This window comes from Molothrus ater, chromosome 14 (assembly GCF_012460135.2).
Source record: "Molothrus ater isolate BHLD 08-10-18 breed brown headed cowbird chromosome 14, BPBGC_Mater_1.1, whole genome shotgun sequence".
NCBI lineage: Eukaryota > Metazoa > Chordata > Aves > Passeriformes > Icteridae > Molothrus > Molothrus ater.
In genome coordinates this window covers 4,450,257-4,471,294 of record NC_050491.2, presented here as the reverse complement: position 1 = coordinate 4,471,294, position 21,038 = coordinate 4,450,257, and the positions used below count along the sequence as shown (strand labels likewise).

General features: G+C 49.5%; 2 protein-coding genes across 8 annotated transcripts in view; one reads left to right on the top strand and one right to left on the bottom strand.

Moving 5' to 3' along the window:
- ZMYM3 (zinc finger MYM-type containing 3) overlaps positions 1-4,097 on the bottom strand; it is a 31,933-nt gene extending 27,836 nt beyond the window's left edge. The window contains exon 1 of one of the 3 annotated variants that reach the window (XM_036402427.2): positions 4,041-4,097. The gene's annotated coding sequence lies outside the window, so the exon portion shown is untranslated. Of the gene's footprint in view, positions 1-3,439; positions 3,508-4,040 lie in introns of those variants that run through there. The other 2 variants (XM_054516383.1, XM_036402428.2) reach the window with 2 other exon arrangements.
- On the top strand, positions 3,959-19,132 carry NONO (non-POU domain containing octamer binding). 5 transcript variants are annotated; one of them, XM_036402434.2, is made up of 11 exons: positions 3,959-4,118; positions 5,641-5,809; positions 8,407-8,627; positions 9,617-9,918; positions 11,923-12,018; positions 12,900-13,096; positions 13,865-13,949; positions 14,963-15,065; positions 16,394-16,436; positions 16,748-16,857; positions 18,098-19,132. In XM_036402434.2, exons 2-11 carry the CDS (start codon positions 5,650-5,652, stop codon positions 18,233-18,235), a joined length of 1,455 nt encoding a protein of 484 aa, XP_036258327.1. In that variant the 5' UTR covers positions 3,959-4,118; positions 5,641-5,649; the 3' UTR covers positions 18,236-19,132. The 5 variants fall into 5 exon arrangements, with proteins under 5 accessions (XP_036258327.1, XP_036258328.1, XP_054372359.1 ...); XM_036402435.2 differs by having other exon boundaries at positions 3,961-4,118; positions 5,641-5,764; XM_054516384.1 differs by having other exon boundaries at positions 3,961-4,118; positions 8,434-8,627.
- The last annotated feature ends 1,906 nt before the right edge of the window (positions 19,133-21,038 follow it).

The following is a 21,038-nucleotide window of genomic DNA, read 5'->3' as shown; positions in this document are numbered from 1 at the left end:
CAAAGGCAGCAATGACCAAACTGGATTTTGAGCTTGCATTCCAGAAACTTTACCTCAAAGTTTCAACAAAGTGCAAGAAGGACAAATTTCAGAAATCTCACAGAATTGCCTGGAATTAGGTTTACCAGGAGACTCCCTGCAACATTTCAAATAAAACTGACAACATTCCTCAATCTCAGCACTATCTAATGCTAACCACAACAGTAAATGCTAAGACAGGCAACAGGAGCATCCTCATCCATCCCGAATGCCATCCTGGCAGCAGTTTGAAATGGCTTGGATCCCCTCACACCTCCTAAGACCAGGATCTCCCAAAGCACTAAGTGTCAAGGCTTTGCAACAGAGAAAAGAGCAACAAATCTAAGTACACCCTTAGCAGCAATGTTACCTGGAGAGCAATTCAGCCTCAAGAACCAACTCCACTCAGCCATCAAGTCCAAGAGAAAATTCTCCTGGTATTTGTACAGCCAAAATAGTGCTAAATGCAGGGAAAAGGAGTGAGTGGGTAAAAAAGCTTTGGAAGTACTATCAGAAGCTCAACAAAAAGGCTTGGAGGTACAGCGTGCTTGAGCAGTGTGTGTCCAAACTGCCTTAATGATACCAAGACAATGATTAAAAAAAATAGAAGACCTGGAAGTGGTAAAAACCAGATGGCCATCAGGTCTGTCTACCTGTTGCCCAAATGCTGCAGGAAGGCATCAGAGCACCTGACAAAGTGTTTTTGGCACATCCCACAAGCAGCTGGAGAGGACAGCTGCAGGGACAGCAGGTGACTCTCCAGAGGAGTGCTGCAGCCTGGGACAGGCCACAGACTGCCTGGAGGTCCTCAAAACCCAACTGGACAAATCTCTGAACAACAAGGCCTCAAGTCAGCTTTGCTGTGAGCAGATCAGTTGGACCAGACACTTCTAGACATCCTTTACAACCCAAATCTGTTTGTGGTTCTGTAAATAAACCTTACTGCACAGGGAAAAGGAAAAAAAAAACCAAAAGGGCAGAGTTTCTGAGAGGATCTATCTTTGAAGGCAAAACATGTAATTTTCCTTAAGAGGCCCTGCAGAGCCAAAATACTGGAAACACAGTGTGAGCTGTCTCCTCTGCCTCACTGACAGTCCCAGATCCCTCTGCAAGGTGCCTGCCACCAAGGTGCTGGAGGATGGTCTCAGACACTGCCATTCCCTGACATGTACCATCAGCAGAGAAAGAAGTTAATAAAACACTGCTGACACTAAAACACAAATCCAGTCAAATCCTTAGCACTGCCTTTGCTAAACTAACAAATGCATTGTCACAGCTGTAGCCCATTCCACGCTTCCATTGGATGGCTTTGACCACAACCCTTCTGCAGCAAGGCTTCTGCCAGCACATCTGTGTCCATCACAGCTGTGCATCCCAGCATCACTGACCACAAGACATCCACAGAGATATCATACAAGGGGCTTTGCCCCTGAAGTGAGGCCATGGCCACAGCCTGGGCCATTCCTCTGACTGCCAGAGATGTGGGAGAATCTGGTGTTACTCACTGTCATCCTCCAAAGCAAGGGCACTCACAGGGAGAGGGATGTGAGCAGGTGCAGAGAGATAAAGAGGTTGTGCAAATATGCACTATGGAGCTGTGAGGCTCAGGTTAGTCATTACAGCTCTGTAGGCTGTGGATATTCCTTTCATAAGGTTGAGCTCACAATAACAACAGGGCTATGCTCTTATCACCAGCTTTGATCCCAGGCTAGGCAGAGTTAGGTGAGAAAATGCAGATTAAAAGTTTTCTTGGGGATTGCAGCTGCAATGAAAAGGAAAGAAGCTACAGCCTAGAACAAAAGCCATACCTGGAAGCACAGCAGGAGCAGAGGAGAGCACAAATGAAGCAGCTCTCATCCTCATCAAAAGAGACTCCAGGAACCATCCCTCAGCACTCAGTTGAAAATCCTACCCCCCACCATCACCTGACACGTCCAGCGCTGCCTCTGCCCACACAGCATATCTGATGCCAGGGCCTTTTCCCTGCTGGGCACACAGCACAGCCAGCTCCCTGCCTCGCCAGGCCTGCCCCCACCTCTACCAACCACACAGGAGGTGCTTGATTCTCCTCAGGGCACCTTGCTGGCCACAGCCACACTGCCCACATGGGGAGGCTTCAGCAGCAGCCCAGGGCATCTCCAGCCCCTGGGGCTGCACCTTCCTCTCATGGGGCCAGATCCTCGAGAGCAGCACAGGGTGCCCAGGGACACACACCCCCTCCAGGCCTTGAGGAGGCTGCAGACTCCCCCACATACAGGGGAAGGCAGTCAGAGAGGTTATCCAGTTCACAGAGCAGCAGCTGTGAACCCCACAGACTTTGCTCCTGCGTGTGGTGACAGCACCATAAAGGCTGAGCCCCTGGGGACACGGAGAGAGCCGAGCACCAGGGCAGAGCTGTAGGCTAGAGGCTGCCAGGGCTGTTTGCTGTCACTGCTCAGCACAGCCCCTCAGCAGGACAGGGCCCGTTGGGCGTTGGGCTGAGCGCTCAGGGCCATAAACCCTGGGCCCAGCCTGTGCCGGGGCTGGGGGGCACAGCCAGCCCAGTCCCCCATGAGGGCTGCCCCTCACACCGCCCTGTGCCAGCCCACAGCAGGGATGGGCCAGGCTGGGGCTCCCCATCCACCGCGGGGGTACCCGGAGACCGCCTCCCACAACAGGGGCAGGGATCTCGCTGGGGTCTCCATGGAAGCAGGGTGGGAATGAGGGTCAGGCTGGTGGGTTCCCCAGCCACAGCGGGGGCACCCAGAGCCCAGACCCCCCCCAAAAGGCATAAGGGTCGCACGATCCCCACACTGCAGGGGGCACGGGGTGAGCTCTGCACCAGGTTGGGGATGGGGGTCACATGGGGGGCTCCCCATCCATTCCGGGGGAGTCCAGAGACCAACCCCCTCCAGAGCGAGGGCCCACGGGGGTCTCCATGGAACCGAGGCGAGGATGGGGGCCAGGCAAGTGCGTTCCCCAGTAATACCGGGAGGGGTGCAGAGACCACCGCCTCCCCCGCACTGCAGAGCAATTCGCATTGGGTTCTCCATTGGATCGGAGCTGCAAGGGGTGGGGGTCAGGCTGGGGCTCCCCATCCATCCCGAGGGAGCCCACAGCCCAGATCCCCCATAAGGAGCGAGGGTCTCACAGCGCTCCCCCCACCGCCGGGACCCACCGCAGGGCGCCCCCAAGCGGCCGCCACGGGGAGGGGGCCAGCGGCACCGGCCACGCTCCCTCGAGGGGCATCGGCCACGCCCCCTCCCGCAAGGCGCGCACCCCCCCCCTCCTCGGGGGGGGGTCACCCACCCCTCCACCCTGGTACCAGCGCCGCGCGCGCCCGCCCCGCCCCCTCTTCGCGGGGCCCCAAGACCGGCCCATCACCCCATCCGCACCTCCCGGGACACCGCCGGGGCACGCCCGCGGCCGCCACCGCTCATACCTGGCTCTCCCGGTGCTGCGCCGCCCGCTCTACCCAGAACCCGGATTCGGGTCGCGGCCCCTTTAAATGGAGGCGCCGCTCGGAGCCCTCAACGCGCTGCCAGCCGACGGGGGGGCGGCGGCGGCGCCCTATTGGCTGCGCGGAGCGAGGGACGCGCTCTCATAGGCCACGGTGGGGCCGGGGCTCGCGAGACTCGCTCACGAGCGGCTGCTGCGGAAACGCGGAGCGGAGCCCCGAGCGCGGGATCGGCGCGACAGCCCGGATCGCCACGGGCGGCTGGAAAACGTGGGGCGGATCCACCTGGCGGAGCGGGTCCCGGCGGGCGGGCAGCACGGAGCCGGGCGCGGGCGACGGCCGCGGTCTGGCGGGGCACGGCGGGGTGCGGGGGGGGAGCACGATGGGGGGGGCGGGCCAGAACGGGGCGCCCCGGTTCCCGCCGGTGCCCACGCGGCCACCCGTAAAGCACGGAGCGGATCGCACGGAATGGGCTCGCCACCCCGCTCCCCGCCCCCCCCTTAACCCTCTCGCTGCCGCCTCTCCCGGCCCCAGCCCCGCTGTCGTCCCGGGGGGTCCGGTCCGGCCGCACCGGCACGGCCTCTACCTGCACGCTGGGGGACCCACCCGGCCGAGCCCAGGCGCCGCCACCGCCTCCCCGAAGCTGGAGCGTCTCCCCAGGGCGGTGAGTGACAGCGCGGCCGGGCGGGGCTTCCGCGGGGGCCCGGGACGCGGTACCGCCCCCGGGAGGGACCGCCTGGGCCGGCGCCCCCCATTCCCGGCACCGCCTCCCCCCGGGATCCCCCTCCCGTGCCCGGGCTGCGCTCCCGCACCACCGCGCAGAGCCCGGCGTGCCCTTCCCCAGCCATGACAGCGCCCACCTGGCCTCGCCGCCCGCGGCTCCCCCTTCCCGCCTCCATCCTTGCCCACCGCGCTCTCCCCTCCTCCCCGGGGGTCCCCTGCCGGCGGGACCCGGGCCCCCTCCGGCTCAGCGGGGCAGCCTGCAGCTCTCGGCCGCCCCGCTCCACCGTGGGGGGGGGAATCACCCATCGCTCCCGCCCCCAGGAGCCTGCGGTTTCCCAGCCTGCGGGCACACGGGGGTGCCGGGGCTGAGCGTGGGCTGGGACCCGGGGGCACAGCCGGGAGCGGGCGGCGGAGCTGCGGGAAAGCTGCGGGCGCTCCGCAAGGGCTGTGAGCCGCCCCGGGGTCCCGTGCCCGGGAGCGGGGTGGCCGCGGGCGCGCGGCACCTGCACCGTTGAGGCGGCGGGAAGCGGCAGGGTTTATTGCAAGGCGGTGAAACGAAACCCGCCTGAGGCACGATACGACCGCGCTCCCAGAGCGTCCGGTGCGCTCCCAGGGGCAGGAGCCGCCTTCCTCTGCACAGCGGGGCCGCGACGGGAACGGGGTCCGGACGACGAGGGGGAGCCCGCAACTGGAGGCAGCAAGGAGTAGGGCACGGGGATGGAAACCATCTGGAGGAGAGCGGATCGGCACAGGCCGTCCCCTGGCGCTGCCCGGGCTCCGGTGCTCACTGGCCGGGGTGGAGAAACCAAGGCCGGATCCGCCCCGGTGCCGTCGGGGGGCGCGGCGGGGCGGCACGCGCTCGGCGCCGCCGCTGGCCCTTTAAAACCGCGCGGCCCCCGCGCGTCCGCACCGCGCCTGCGCGCCGCGCGCGGGGCGGCTCGCGGCGCTCCCTTTGTCCCCCGCTCGCCTCTCACCCAAGCTTAGTGCCCGCCTGCCGTGATTGGCAGCGCGCGCTGCCGCTCCGTTGACCAATGGGGTCCACGCACGGCCAGCTGGTCCCGCCCCGCTACGGCGGCCGCTGTGAGTGACGGCGGGCTTGGCCAGTTAGCGGCGCGGCGGCGGGCGCCAGGTGACCAATAGGAGCTCAGGGAGAGGGGCGCTGTGTTAGGCTGCGCGAGTTCCGGCCGCGCGCTCTCCTCTCAGGGCCGCCGCGGTCCTGGTGCCCCTCTCCGTCCCGGTGTCTGTGTCCGGGGTCGGTGCCTGTCCCGGTGTCCGTGTCCCTGTCCGGTGTTGCCGCCAGGTGAGGTCGCGGGCGCGGTAGGGTTGCGGCTCGGCCCCGCTCCGTCGCCGCCGGGGCCCGGTGCGGCCTGCGCGGCCCGCCCCGCCCCTGCACGCGGGGCCGGCGGGAGCCAGCCGGGACCGAGATCTGGGCCGCTTCCCGACCATGCGTGTGTTGCTTTTAGGTGGGGAAGATGCAGGGCAACAAGGGCTTCAACATGGAGAAGCAGAACCACGCTCCGCGCAAGCAGCACCAGCAGCACCCGCCGCCGTCCATCCCCGCGAACGGGCAGCAGGCCAACAGCCAGAGTGAGTCCCGGGCCCGCCGCGGGGGCCCGCCTGGCCCCGCTCTGGGTAGGCGCTGAGCGACCGCTTCGGTGCAGCGGGAAACCTCGGGTTAGCTGCGGCCCTCGGGCGTGCAACAGGTCTCGGCAGGAACAAAAGGAACCCGGATTTCCAAGTTAAAACAATAAATCCTTAGGTTCCCAAGCAGGCTGCAGCATCTCCTGCTATATCAGTTTTTTCCCCATGTTGGAAGCTGCGGTTTTAATTGCGCCTGGGTTGTATTTGTGCGTTTTCTTTTGGTTTTGCTCAGTCCGCTCGTGGGTACGCGCGAGTCCTGTGGTGTTTGTTCGTAAGTTTTTTGTGTTCGTGAGCTTCTTGCGTTCCTAAAAGCAGGGAAAGCGATATAGAGGTTCTGTCTTTGTCTCAAAATACCAGGAAAAGATCGCTTACAGTTTGAAAGTCAGTGCGTTCTTGACAGCGTGTCTTTAAGCGTCGCGAATATAAGGAGCTCTGTCTTTCATTGTCTGGTTCCTGTTTTTTCCCGGGCATAACAGATGGCTTCTCAATACAGGTTTTCTTAGGAAGCTAGAAAGTTAAGAAGCTTGATTGCTAGAGCAATTGCTAGATTATACAGAAGTAAGAAGTAAGAATCGGTGAAGATTATGCTGTAGTGAGAACGTTGTTGCAGCGTTGTCTGCAGGTGCCGCTTAAGACTGATTTTTTTTTTTTAATTTTTATTTTTTTTATAATGAGGAACCGGGAGATGCCCAGCTTCACTCAGTATTTAATGCCAGTTAACATTGCTGAAGCCGTTCTGCTCCAGCGGGTGTCCGGGTTTTCCTGGTCAGTGTGGAGTGGCGCTCCAGAACGGGTGCTTGTAAGCTGGGACAGAACGCGTTAATGGCTTCAGGGGCCTGAACTGATCTAACCTGATGGTTTAGAAGTGGCGAGACATCTCCGTTAGCATTTTTGGGGAGGGAAAGAGTGCTTTAGTTTTATTAGATGTGGATTTTTAATTTTTTTTTAAAGTCTGGACACTTTGGCTGTTCAAAACAAAAATGTGTAGAAATCACCTGTGCGTTTTGTGTGATTCCTCAGAGTGGGGTTTTTTGTGTTAAATATACCGGGCTGGTAAAAATCCGGCATGTTTTTGTTAAGTGGTCGAGTTGAACAGGCTCTTTATCAGTTCCCAGGCAATAACAGACAAGAGTGGCAGAGCAGCCGGTTCCAGTCAGGTTGAAAACAATAACAGTACAGCTGTACAGGGGAATTCCCACAGGAATTAGCTTGGAGGGAGTGAATGAGTGTGTCTCACTCTTCTGCATGGATCTCCTGAGGCAGAACAGTGGTACTCTGTGCACCCCTGAGTGTAACTCTGTCCAAGTACCTCGTGTTGTATCCACAGCCTTTGCAATTGATCCCCAAATACTCATGGACATGCTGTGAACAAGGAAAAACGTTTCATTCCTGCACTTTTGCTGTGTGAAGTAGATAAGTTAATCTCACTGCTCTTCACTGGGCACACTCTGTCTGGTTATTTAGTGTTGGCCATAGAGGTGTGCTTACTCCTGTCAAAGGGTTCTCCTTGCATTGTCTTTGCATGGACAGTCTCTCTCATTTAGTGCCATTTGGTAACTGGAATCAAGCCACTGATGTTCACAGTTTATTTCATATGTGTGACCATGACTTGTGTCCTCTGCAAAGCAAAGGAGTTGCTTTCTGTGCCCTGTAGTCCTGTGGTTAAGTTCCATGTGTGTTTAAGAAAATGGGGCACAGGGTGATAAAGTGATGCTAAATCCACCCCTTTGTCTGGCGCATAACAGAGCTTTCAGGATCATGCTGGACTCTTGCTGAATTAAGGGTTAAAGATTGTATATGCCTGTGGGGATTTGAGAATGTTACTGTTTGTGTTTATTTCTGTTGGACAGCTCAGAAAATATTTTAACCTTGGACTTGATCTCAGAGGTCTTTTCCAACTTTAAAAATCTCTTCTAGCAGAGCTTACTGAATAGGGATATTTTTCTTGTAATTAATCTTGTAATTTTTCTGAGGGCTCATCTATATGGCAGGATTTTTCTTAAATTTTGGGTTGGTGTTTTTCCCCACTATTTTAACTATTCCAGCCTTCTCTTCAGCTTGGAAACCCATACTCTGGAACTCATCTCATAGAATGACAGCTATCTGAAATGTTATCTGTCTGAACAAAATTTTTTCTTATTTTCATATTTTTCTAGATATCTGGAGTTGTTTTTGTGTGTTTTTGAGTAAAAATCTGTTTTCTGGCTAAACTGTGGCTTTTCTGTAATTATTCATGTTGTAATAGCAAAATCCTGTGTTGTGACTGCAGTTGGGTTTTTTTTTGCAGGCCAGTTACCTTGACCAGATCTCAAAAAGTTTGAGTGAAATATTTGATGTTATTTCAGGCTGCAGTGTGTTGTTTTCTCCAATTCTAGACTGTCATTCACTGGTGTTAATGAGCACTGAGGTTCAGTTTCCTTTTAAAAAAGCTATGGGACCATTCTGAAATAAAACATAAAACCCCCTTGTTGCTGGAGAGATGGCTGGAGAAGTTTAAGACCAAAATGAACGGGTGTGTTACCTGTATTATCCTGTGTCTCTGTGGTCACTGTGATGAAACCTAATAAAATTTATCCCCCCAACTGTAGAGCAGCTGTGTACCTTATTCCCCTCAGATGAAGGCCTGACTATTGACCTGAAGAATTTCCGGAAACCCGGTGAAAAGACCTTCACCCAAAGAAGCCGCCTCTTTGTGGGGAATCTGCCCCCAGATATTACAGAGGAAGAGATGAGAAAGTTGTTTGAGAAGTATGGCAAGGCAGGGGAAGTCTTCATACACAAGGACAAAGGCTTTGGTTTTATCAGGCTGGTGAGTGACTTGGCAGTTTGGGGAGTTTTGTGGTGATGGCTCACAATGGAGCACTATTGTTAATTGAAAGTAGTAGATGTTCTGATGTCTTGCTGATTACACCTGCTGATGATTTTAGTAACCTGGAATATGGGATTAGCTTCCAAGTGGTTGGTCTAGGGCTTGCTTTTAAGAGAGATGTGAATTTAGGCAGCTTGTGGCTGGAGTTATGAGAGATCTGATAAATTTATTCTGAAATCAGCTGGTAGAAAGCAGAAAAAACTCACATGAATGTGATGCTATTATAGACAAAATGAACTTTTCTGTTTCTGGAATATGGAATTCCTATGGGCATAGTTTGTCATGCAGCATTTCTGGCATGATTAATGCTCTTGGGCTAGGGGATCTCTAGATGATCATGTTGAAGTGTGTGTGAAAGGGAAGTAGCTACCACCATAGTTCTTAGATTTCTGTGGTTCGTGCACCACCTTTGTGAAAGCCCTGAGGTGAGTGGATGAGGTTCCCACAGCCATATCTGGGCCACTTTTATGTAGTGCAGGTGCTTGGTAGTTACTTCAGTGAGTGGAAAGGTGGGAAAGTGGCATGAAAGGTGTGAAAATGGTATAGAAGGTCTTTCACAGATTGTCATACTGTCAGCATTTCCTTATCAGACTTAAGGTTAACAGATGAATCGTAGTTGGTTTTTTTAAAGGTATTTGTTTGTTTAAAAAAAAGTGCTTTGTAGCCTTAATATAATTGTGTCATAATGAAAATGTCATTGTTTGCTTAGTTCACACTAGCTGTTGGACTAAACTTAGGTATTTGTTATATATTTCTCACCCTCCCTGCCCCCAAACTCTGTCTGTTCAGTCATTCATGATAAGGAATAGCTGTGCTTTTTGGCACGAGAATCATTTATTTCTCTCAGAAGTACTTGTTATGGAGAAATAAGCTTGTGTTTAATCCCGTGCCTTTCTGGGAGTTTTAATGCAGGCTGTTTTTCTCTGCAGGAAACTCGCACCCTGGCAGAGATTGCCAAGGTGGAACTGGACAACATGCCTCTGCGTGGGAAGCAGCTCCGAGTGCGCTTTGCTTGCCACAGCGCCTCGCTGACAGTCAGGAACCTGCCTCAGTTTGTGTCCAACGAGCTCCTGGAGGAGGCCTTCTCGGTGTTTGGCCAGGTGGAAAGGGCTGTGGTTATTGTGGATGACAGAGGACGATCCTCTGGGAAAGGCATTGTGGAGTTCTCAGGGAAGCCTGCCGCTAGGAAAGCGCTGGATAGATGTAGTGATGGGTCATTCCTGCTGACTACGTAAGTGGGCCTGGGGAGGGGTGCTCTGCATTGGCTGCTGGACGCTGGTTCTAGCACCACAGTGGGACAGGTGGGGCATGAGGTGATGATGGGGGTTGGCCTGGGGAGAATTTTATTTAGCTTTGTTCCAACAAGAGACAGTCTGTGCTGAAGCTCAGGTCTGAAAGCTTTCTTCTGGGAAGCTGCTAGTGGGGTAAGTGCATAAAACTTCCCAATAAACTTTTTCTCCATAAAACAACCTTAGGGCAATTAAAGCAGCCTTTAAGAACAGGAGCTATTTCAGAGACCATCCATATAACTTGTTTGGAAACAAAGTGCAAGTGTTTTAATTGTACACTCAGGGACACTAAAAGGGAGAGTCTTGGGGCGGGATTCCACGAGGTGGAATGCCACTGTGGGCATGGGATCTGTTGGAGAGGCTGCTCACACAGATTGGATTGTGTGGAGTTTTCACCATTATAAACTGCTTTCCCTGTACTTGAATGTAATAAGGCAGAAAATCATGTTCTCATAATTATGTGAACTTGCTCAAGCAAATGACCAATTGCAGTTGCATTCCACAAAGCAGCTTGTTGCTCTGTTAAGAGGGAGCCATTTATGATCTCTTAGAAAAAAACTGTTTTATATTACACTCCTAGAATTTGTGACTAGAACACTTCCTGAAATGGAGCTGCATTGCTCATTTTTGAAGTAATTTTTTGAAGTTTTATGCTTCTCACCTCCTGTGGATCTGCAGCGGTACAGCTATACACAAGCACATTCAGTTTCAAAAAGCAGGTTTTGCTTATTTCATTTTTAATACCTGTTTTTCTCCCTAATGCTTCTTGAGGATAACCAGCATAGTGAGTAGTGCTCTACAGGAGGATTGCTGTTAGGGAGCTTTTGCTGATTCAGAAGTCTATATCTGAAAGAACCATGAAAACAGATTTTTAAAAGTGATCATGCAAAACTATTCACTATCAATGCATAGCTAAGGTTAACATTCAATCTCTTTATAGCTATCAGTTCATTAGGTTCTGATACCTAAGACCACAAATGAGTCTCTTGTTCCTTTCTAGTTATGCTTTGGTTCTGATTAAACTTGTTCTGGTTTGTCCTAGTTCAAGACAGGAAAGCTAGATAAACTGTTTGAAATCTGTTCATGTTAGAAAATAAGATTATTAATAATGGAATATGTCACATCAAAGTGCAAAGCTGTATTATGGATCTTCAGCTGAGGAAATGGATTTTAGCCTTCCATATCCTGCCTTCCTGCTGGAGCCTGGGTACTCATTGCCACCTGGCATAACAGGATCATCTGTCTTCATTTCCCCAGCCCTGGCACATGGGACTGAGAGCTCATTGGAAGCTGGGGTGCTGCTTTGTGCTGAGGATGAGCAGTGTCAGTGCTGTGGTGGAGAGCTGATTCAGAGACCAGGTCAATACTTTGTTCTGCATGCAGAAGCCAGGGAGACAGGAGCACACATCTGCAGTGTCTGTTGTGAAGTGCACCAGTGGATTCCCTGGGGGGTGGAAATTCAGACAAGGGCCCAGTGGACCTTCCTAGAGCACTGTTGCCAAGCAACAGTAGCACATGGTGGCCTCACCAGCAGAGGATGGTACAGCCTGCAGCCTCCAGTGAGGAGTGGTGTAGTGGCTCTTTGCTTTAGATAGCCATAAAAAGGCACAGATGGCCTTGTGCCACTCTAGAGACAAGACCTCATGCTGAGTAGATCCTACTGGAGTATGTCAGGATTCCAGTTAAGCTGTAACTTAAAAGTAACTACAAATAGTATTCTTCCAGTACAGTTTTGGTTTGGATTAAACAAGGATTTTGATTTACAGTTACACTCCTATTCTAGAAAAAAAGAAAGAGTTCAATGTGATTCCTGGTTTCACTTTGGTTGAGATCTCCAGCTGCTCTGAGTTTCTGTGAGCAGTGCTAAAAGCAATATAAGTTGTGCTTTCCACGACTGTAAGCTTGTTGTTGAATTTTTGTGAAAACAGCTCACTTTTTCTTTACAGATTCCCTCGCCCTGTCACTGTGGAGCCCATGGATCAGTATGATGATGAGGAGGGTCTACCAGAGAAACTAGTCATCAAAAACCAGCAATATCACAAGTATGTGTCTGGCATGCAGCAGGAGAGGAGAGTGCCTGTGGGCAAGTGTCTCAGTCTTAGAAGGGTGGCTCATCACTGCTCATCAGGTCCTCCTTTTTTTTTTCCATAAATGTGACCTGACTTTAGAAGGAGAATTGCATTCATTCTTCTCTTGCCATGATTGGCTGAAAGAAAACAGTGATTTTGAATCCACATTGCTGGATAAGACTGACAGCCTTCACATATTTTGTACAAGTCTATTTCAGTTGTTGGAATAAAAAATTAGGTCAATTTGAGATAACACAGATGACATGAGATTCCCTGGGAACTATTACAGAAAGTCTATGGAGGAAACACTTGAACCTACAATAGAAATTTAAGGAATTATGTGAATAGCATTAGGGGATTGTAGAGCTATCCAGGTATAAGACCAGAGTCTTAGAAGGCTCCCCAGTATAGGTAGGAATCCTGTGATCTGAGCAGTTGGCATTAGCAAACCATGTGAGCTCATGAATTTTTCAAGTAAGGAAGATGAGAGCTTCAGGAGGTGGAATTAGGAATAGTCCTGTTCTACAGGTGCAGAGTGAAAATAACATGCACATTTGGGCAGTGTTTGTTTCTGGAGTGCATCTGTCCATAAGATGTGCAGCAGGAGCAAAGGCTGTTGCTTTCAAGGGGATTTCTAAAGCTCTTTACCCAGAATCTCTTATGAAAGCAGTGTCATTGCTTGTTATGGAGGAGGACAGCTTCCATGCAGGAATAAGATGATACCTGAGGAGCAAACAACTGGTGTCTCAGGCACAGTTAACTGGGGCTTGCTATTGCATTTGACACACAAATGGAGTTTTCTTGGTTCCTCCTTGCTCTCCTGAAGCATTCACTAGCTCTTCATTGTTTGCCAGGGAGCGTGAGCAGCCTCCTCGGTTTGCACAGCCTGGCAGCTTTGAGTATGAATATGCCATGCGTTGGAAGGCTTTGATAGAGATGGAGAAGCAGCAGCAGGAACAAGTAGATCGCAACATCAAGGAAGCGCGAGAGAAGCTGGAGATGGAAATGGAAGCAGCTCGCCACGAGCACCAAGTGATGCTCATGCGACAAGGTATCAGCCAGATAAATACATCCAGGGTGGGAGCAGGGCCCTGCACTGTCCAGGAGAGGGTGGCTCAATAGACTGGCTAGAGACCACTGAAGGGGAGCTGTGGTGCGACCAAGCATGGTAGCAGCAAATAAATGGAATGATAGCATTGTTTAGGTGGAAAAGATCAGCAAGCCCAACCATTAACCTGCTTTCAGGTACTTGTAGAGCAGTAGAGTCTCCTCAAGCCTTCTTTTCTCCAGGCTGAGCCCCTTTCCCAGCTCCCTCAGCTGCTCCCCATCAGAATTGTGTTCCAGACCCTTCCCCAGCTCTCTTCCCTTCTCTGGACACGCTCCAGCCCCTCAGTGTCTGTCTTGTTGTGACGGGCCCAGAGCTGGACACAGGATTTGAGGAGTGGCCTCAGCAGTGCCCAGGCAGGGGACAGTCACTGTCCTGGTCCTGCTGGCCCCACCGTGGCTGGGACAGGCCAGGTGCCATTGGCCTCTGGCACACCTGGCTCCTGTTGAGCTGCTGCTGAGCAGCTCCCCCAGGGCCTTTCCCACCAGGCCCTTTCCAGCCCCTCTGCCCCAGCCTGGAGCTGCAGGGCGTTGTTGTGACCGCAGGACAGGACCTGGCACGGAATCGTATTAGACCTAACATGGGGAGAAGCTACTGTATTGGTAAAGGCTCTGTTACCTTTTTCTCTCCTGTGTTATAGTTCTACTTCAGGAATTCATAAGAGGTGGCATGGGAGATGAGTCTGATCGTGTTTTTTACTGTTGTCTTACACAGATTTAATGAGGCGCCAGGAGGAGCTGAGGAGAATGGAGGAATTGCATAACCAAGAAGTACAAAAACGTAAACAGTTGGAACTCAGGTAAGGGGGCAGGTTGTGAAATGCTGTGAATCCAGAGCAGAATAAAACATCTCTTCACTGCACCTAGTTGTTCATTGTGACAATTTAATTACTACCTCAAGTGTGCCTGTTACTTTGGGCTTTTTTTGTTCATAGGGAAGAGTGTACACTTGGTTTAAGATGGAAGAGTTAGGAGTTTCTTCCATTGGTTAGTATGTGCTTCTTCACATTTCTGTGTCTCAGTTAAGCTCCTTTAAATGAGGCAGATAGAAAAATCAGAATCTCTGCTGTGATTTAGTGGCTTCAGTGCTGCAGATTGGGAAATCCCATTCAGCATCTGTTTTCATTTGAGGGTAACTTGGTCTCAGAGATTTCTCTCTCCATTGTAGCGCTTTCTTGTCTTGGGGTTGTTTTGAGAAGCTCCAGGAAGATTACCAGACTATTTGTAATAGAAGGTGGCTTGAGAGCTGTCAGGCTTGATGCATGATATTGCATGTAGTCTGCATGCATTTGGCAGCTGCTGTGTAGGGTTGGAAAATACTTCCAAAACTATGAGTTCAGCTGTAAATCTAACAGTGCCAAGCCCGCCATGTCCCTAAGCACCACATCTAAACATCTTTTAAATCACTCTAAGGATGGTGATTCCACCACTTTCTGGGCAGCCTGTGCCAATGCTTTGAAAGTGTTTTGGTGAAGAAATTTTCCCTGGTGTGACTTGAGGCAGTTTCCTCTTGTCTTGTCACTTGTTACCTGGGAGAAGAGACTGACTCCCACCTGGCTCCACCCTCCTGTCAGGCAGTTGTAGAGGGTGGTAACGTCCCCCTTGAGCCTCCTTTTCTCCAGGCTGAGCCTCTCCAGCTCCTTCAGCTGCTCCTCATGAGACACACACACAAGTGGTTGTTTTTTTTCAAATGGGCTACTCAGAACTGAAAGTTTGAAGTGTAAAGTTTCTAATGAAGATCCATGAGGCAGCACTGCAACACAGTGATGCAGGTGGTTGGTGTTTGTTGTGCTGAGCATCTTGGACTTTGCAGGCAAGAGGAAGAGCGCAGGCGCCGTGAGGAGGAGATGAGAAGGCAGCAGGAGGAGATGATGAGACGCCAGCAGGAAGGCTTTAAAGGGAATTTTGCTGATGCGGTACGAGTGCTTCTACATTTCCATTACATCTCTACACTCACAGTAGATTTTTCCCTTCCACAGCACAGCTTTCTGTGAATTTTCAGCTTGGTTGGACGACTGTACATCAGTAGTGCAGTCTACCCTAAATTATTGACTCCCTCCAATCTTAATACAGTTTAGCCTGGAAACTAAATCTTCCAGTTCTGTTCCACTGCTCTTCACGTAGGGCCCTCTGTAGCTGTCTTGCTGTTCAGAAAAATGTGTGCTGACTAATTCTATTCTAACAGCAACACACACTGTCCTGAAGCACTGCAGCAGAAGGCTGTTGTGATTATATGACTGGCAATATCCGTAGCTTGCAGTCTTAGTCATGATAAAATGATCCCAACTGAAGGCATTGCTGCAGGCATGGTGTATGCTTGTACTTAAAAAAGTCGGTTGGTCAAGTATTTTTTTGCAGTGTAACCTGGTAGTAACCTGCCTTTTGATAACAGTATCTCTAGTTATAGAGAAATGCCTTGCAATTTGTTTCCAGTCCCAGGTACTTTCTGTTGTGGAGGCAGCTGTAGGGCTGTTCAGGTGGTGTAATGGCATTGATGCAGCTGGGGGTAAGTGTTCAATGCTTACTAGTGACACTTGGCCCCTAGGCAAAATAGGTAAATGTGTGTCAAACCAAAGGGCCAAGAGCATGGCTGAGCCAAAAGCCGGAATATTCTCTTTGTGCAGCAGATAGCCTGATTCCTACAAATAATATTGCCTTCATATGATGGATAATGGCACTGAGACTACAGATGAAATGAAACTTGTCTTCACTTGCCACTGTTAAAAAAACTAGTGCCCTCACTGAAGTGCTCCTGGTTTTGCAGTGAGAAAAGTCTGTAATAGGTATTTCTGATGCTTGGTTAATAAAAGAGAAATTGAGCTCACTAAATGGTATTTTAATGCAAGTGACCCAGTACTGTGTCTTTATGTAAGCTTGCATTCCTTTCAACAGGAAAAGCTTCTTAGCTGTGCTGAGGGAGTAGCAAAACTAATTCTATCTAATGTGTTACTACTGCTCAGCACATCTTTCCATCAAGATGTCTTTAAGGTCTGCATGTGCAGCTTTGCTGCTGGATGTTTTATTATAATTCTGAAAAACAACCTTTTATAATGAGATATTTAAAATAAAACCTATTCATTCAGCAGCTATCACGTGAAGGTTGCTCCTGTCTTTCTTTGACATTTACCCTGGGAATTACTTTTCTATACATTATTCAGTACTAAATCCTCAGAACTCTTTGAATTTGTATAATTACATTTTTAAAAGCCTGATTATCAGTTGAGATGAGTGTCTGTCTTTCCAGAGGGAGCCACCAGACATGCGAATGGGACAGATGGGTATGGGAGGTAAGAGTATTCTTTGTGCCTGTGCATGTTCATTTACTTACAAAATCTACCCTTTTTTTTTTAAGTGATCTCATTTTATTGGCTTCTTATTTAGAAACTCAGTCAAAGTAATCTCCCAGGCTAGTAAGAGGAAGTATTCATGTGACAGGAAACACAACGTGCTGCAAAGCAAGATCTGCTGGTCATGACCTGATAGTGCAAAGCTGGGACTCTGTCCCTGCATGGAACAATGATTTGTGGCTCTGGGATGATGAGCAGAGCCCAGTCACTGTGTGTGTGTGCCAGGACTATTCCTCAGTTTTCTTTTCCAGGTACCATTGGCATGAACAATAGAGGAGCTATGGGTGGTACCAATGTCCCAGCTCCTGCACCTCCTGCTGCTGGTCCTGGAGCTATGATCCCTGATGGAGCCATGGGAATGGTAGTGTATCTTCATCTGCTTTTTGTGCACACCTCTAAAATGCAGATTATATTGTTTCCAGTATTAAGCACTAGCTGCTAAAATTGAAGTACTGAGTGTTGCTTCACTCCTGCTAAAATCTTTAGAAGTTAATCTTGCCTTGGTACTAGCTGATAATTTTCAGGAGGTTGAGCCAAGTCTAATAATGGCTTAATTTACTTCCAAGAGAGCTAGTGCTAAAATGCTTGTTAGAAAGCTCTTAGGAGTAATATATGGTTGGTTTTAAATGACCTAGTGGGAAGCACTTTGTGAAATTGAGAGGTTTTTGAGAGTAGATTCTTGTAGGTACAAAGCCAAGCTTTCAGAAGTGTTCTGTTCATTACCAGTTTCATAGCCAGAAAAGGGTTATCTCCTGTTCTCACATGCCAGAGTGAGTTCAGCTAATTTGCTTAGGAGGTCAAAAGCAAAGAATCAGTGCTGTTCATGCTTATTTGTTTGATTTTTAAAAATTTTGTATTTGATTTAGTTTTAAACTTTACTGCAGGGTTTTGCAATAAACCCTGGCTTTTGTGGCATTTGTCATCCCTCTCTGTCACACAGAGGATTGGCCCTCCCACAGTGTCAGCACTTCAGTCACCAGCAGAAACAACAGCAGTCATAGTAAAGTTTGTCCTGAAAGTTCATCTGCCTTCAGTGGTTTTTATGAACTGGTCCAATAAACAGTTTTCCTGCAAGCATTCCTACTCAGACTTCTTGCTCTGTTGTGACTGCTATGACACAGATTTTTTGTTTGGTTTTTTTTTGTTTGTTTTGTTTGGTGTTTTTTTGATGTTGTTGTTTTTGGTTTTGGTTTTGTTTAATCATAAAGAACAGTTTTATTTGTCTAAAAACTTTTGTACCTAAGTGGTGGGGACAGCAAAGCAGCTGAGGTTAAGGGAATGGGCACTACACAGGGAAATTAAGGGGGAAGGTGAAGCCAGGAGTGGAAAGGGAAGGTGAGTTCAGATGGCTCACCTGCTGCACAGCAGGGCCCTGTATGGCTGAGTGCAGGTTGTGTGGGGAAAGGAGCTTTGTTCTGCAGTGGTCCAGTGGTGCAGGTTTGGGACTGTGGGGATGTTTTTGGTGGGGTGAATGTTTGCAGTGAGGTCAGCTGGAATTGTGGAATATTGGTAGAATTGCAATCAACTCAAACTGCTTTTAACTGCCCTTTGTTCTTCCTTGTTTTTCTTCCTGCATCTTCTGCACTTGTGCTCGTTGCCAGACCCCACCACCACCTCCAGACCGCTTTGGCCAGGGTGGAGCCATGGAAGGCCTTGGAGCCATGGGAGGGAACCCACCCGCCTTCAACCGAGGGAATCCGGGCGGGGATTTCGGCCCCAACAAGCGCCGCAGATACTGAACAGGGTTCAGCCATCCCCTGTACACGCCCCAAAGGAGGAAATCTTGGCAGGCCACACACAGGGTTCAACCTGGGGGGGAGGGGGGATGTTTTAAAGATAGTTAATTAGGGCCTGTTTTGGTAAAGCCACTCTAGGACAAGGGGAGTGCAGTCTGACTGGTAAAGGTTTTGGAAAATTTCATGTGGTGCATTCCTAATTTCAAAGTGAAAAATGAATTCTGGGAGGCTGCCATGGTTCAGTAACAGTAAAATCTTGCAAGGACCCTAATGCCTTGACCATTCCAGGTTTCCTATTTGCAGCTGAAATCATGAGACTAAATTGGATAAAATTTCAGTATGTCTTGGCATTTTTTTAGTGTAGTGTACCTTGCTTAAGAGCACAGGGGGGGGTCTCTGGAGAACTAGGGCAGCATTTGGGTACTTTGCAGCTCCCATGATTTTGTAAATTTATATAGCTCCAAATGATCCGTCATGTAGTGAATTGGAGGAGGTTTTGTTTGTTTGTTTCTTTTTCTTTTTTTTCCCCTCCTAACTTGTTAGTTACTCTTTTTACCTGGACCATTTGTTTCTTTGAAGTAGTTGACAGTCGTGCAGCCTGAAGGGCTGGGAGGTTCTTGTTTGGATGGATTTTTTTAATAACGTGTTGTATCTCTTTATTTTTACTGGTAGTAAAGTACAATCTATTGGATAAAGATACTGTATCTCATGCTGAAGATTTAACTGAAACAAATGTTTGTATAATCCTAACCTTGCCTGTCTTTTGTGTAGAAGTACTACAAGATTTTTCATTTCGTGTAAACTGTTTGAACACAAACTGTAATTGTCCCACTAAAAAGTTTGAGTTTGTCTGAGGAATGTTACAGGAATGCATTATTAAAGTGGATTTTAAGCCTTTTTTATCTGGTGTCTTGTTTCTTTTTTTTTTTTTTTTTTTAGTACTAATGTCTACATGTGGATTGAATTGAATTGAATGAAGCTTCAGGTTATGGTGTGAAAGTTGTTCTTGCATAGCTCTGTAAAGAGGGTGTTCAGTCCCTGAGGATTTTCTAGCAGTTTTCCTTCTCACAGAATGAGTTTTATTTGTGGGTTGGAATGTGACCTTCAACTTCAGCAGGTCAGAATGCGGAAAGGGAGCTGCTGACATACCTGGGATGTGTCTGCTGTGGTTGCAGGCAGCTGGGATACAAGACTTGTCCGTGTGTCCTGGAGCTCAGTTCCTTTCTCGGGTGCAGAGTGCAGATTTGTCTGTCTGCTCTGTGCTGCAGTTGCCTCTGGCTGGGACCTTCCAGAACTCCTGTGCTGGGATAGGAAGGAGAGGACTCACTGCTGGCAAGGGTAATGCTTTATCTGGGGTAATACTTGAGGGAATGTGTAGGCTCAGGAGCCTTCTGTGGCTTGTGCTCTCACATTGGGTCTCTAGAGTTGAGACTGCCAAGGGGGAAGCTTAGAAATAAATTTAGGTGGGAAAGGGAGGAGGGAGAAAGTGTTACAGCTTAAAAGCATAAGAAGGTGCCTTGAAAAATTGTGACATCATGGGGAAGATAAAAACATTTTGAGATGGCTAATGTTGCCACAGCAAGAACCTTAAATTAGAGTTTGGTCCTGTAGGTACTCTCTAAGTGCAGGGGAAGGTGAAATAATCACTCTGGAGCCTTAATTAGTTTACCCCTGACTTTGAATGGGTTTTAGTTAAGCTGGAATGGGATGATAAGATGTATGGAAGAGAGGCTGCAGCCAATGCTCTTTATTTCTTTTTCTTAATTTGTTTTCCACATTTGAGAGCATCAGCAGCTGGTTTGCTGAGATGATGCGGTATCTAATGATGGTTATCAGCTTGATTGTGAAGCATGAAGAGTTTGGTGATGTTTTTCATCTGGCTTATTTGCTAGAACAGCTCACTGTTGCAAAATCTCAAGTGAGAATGCTAATTAGCTTTTCTGTTGCTGTGTGGAAGATGGAGCAGTTCTTGTAGCTTGTCTGGAATGAGGCTGGCAGACATTCACCAGTGCCATGGCTGTTGGGTAAGTGCATTGTTTATTCTGAAGTGTGAAATATGAGCAGAAGAAACTATGAAGTTGTATCCAGGTATCTGTATTACCTCCTTCACCTGCCAGTTGCTCAGCTGGCTTGTGTGTTCCTGAGCAGCCCAAGGAGGAACTGCTGTCCTAGTGGAACAGCAGAGCTCAGATGTTCAGCATCACTCTGCTGCTGAACAGTCCTGAGCAAGTATCAGGTAAGGACGGGTCTGGTTACTGCCTTTCCCTGGGAGAAAAGGGTGTGTGAAATCATAGGGGAGGAGGAATTTAGCACTGCTCAAAGTCCCATCTAACAAGATTTTAAATATCTAAATTAATGATGCAGTGGCAGCAGTGAAAGAAAACTAAATTCTATTATGGATCCTATAGGTAACTATTCTTAATTTGCTTTGAAGGAGGAGACTGAAAACCTGTGGCTGAGTAAGGAAATGGTAAAGCAAACCTTTCCTAAGATTTTCAGAGTTGTGTCAGGGACAGGCTGCCTGCAGTGCAGAAGCATTTACAGCTGGGCACAGGAGCAGGCAAGGCTGCCTCACTCCAGAGCAGTTCCTTGCTCTGCTGAAGCACTTTGGGTTTGGTGTTGGTGTTTGCACTGCCTGTTCCAGGTAAGGAGTGCATCTCCTGAGGCTGGGCTGTTCACAGCTCAGCCACTGTGCAGGAGGGAATGCTTCCCTCTGCATGCCTTTCCAGAGTGCTGGCTATTATGTAATTGCAGACTGATGAAATATTTTTACTCTTCTGAGGATAAAGCGTTGCCTTTTGCTGTC

Coding starts and splice junctions, on each gene's coding strand:
- NONO (XM_036402434.2), top strand. CDS start 5,650: ATGCAGGGCAACAAGGGCTTCAACATGGAGAAGCAGAACCACGCTCCG. Junction 8,628..9,616: donor GCTTTGGTTTTATCAGGCTG/GTGAGTGACTTG, acceptor TTTTCTCTGCAG/GAAACTCGCACCCTGGCAGA. Junction 16,437..16,747: donor GGGACAGATGGGTATGGGAG/GTAAGAGTATTC, acceptor TTTCTTTTCCAG/GTACCATTGGCATGAACAAT.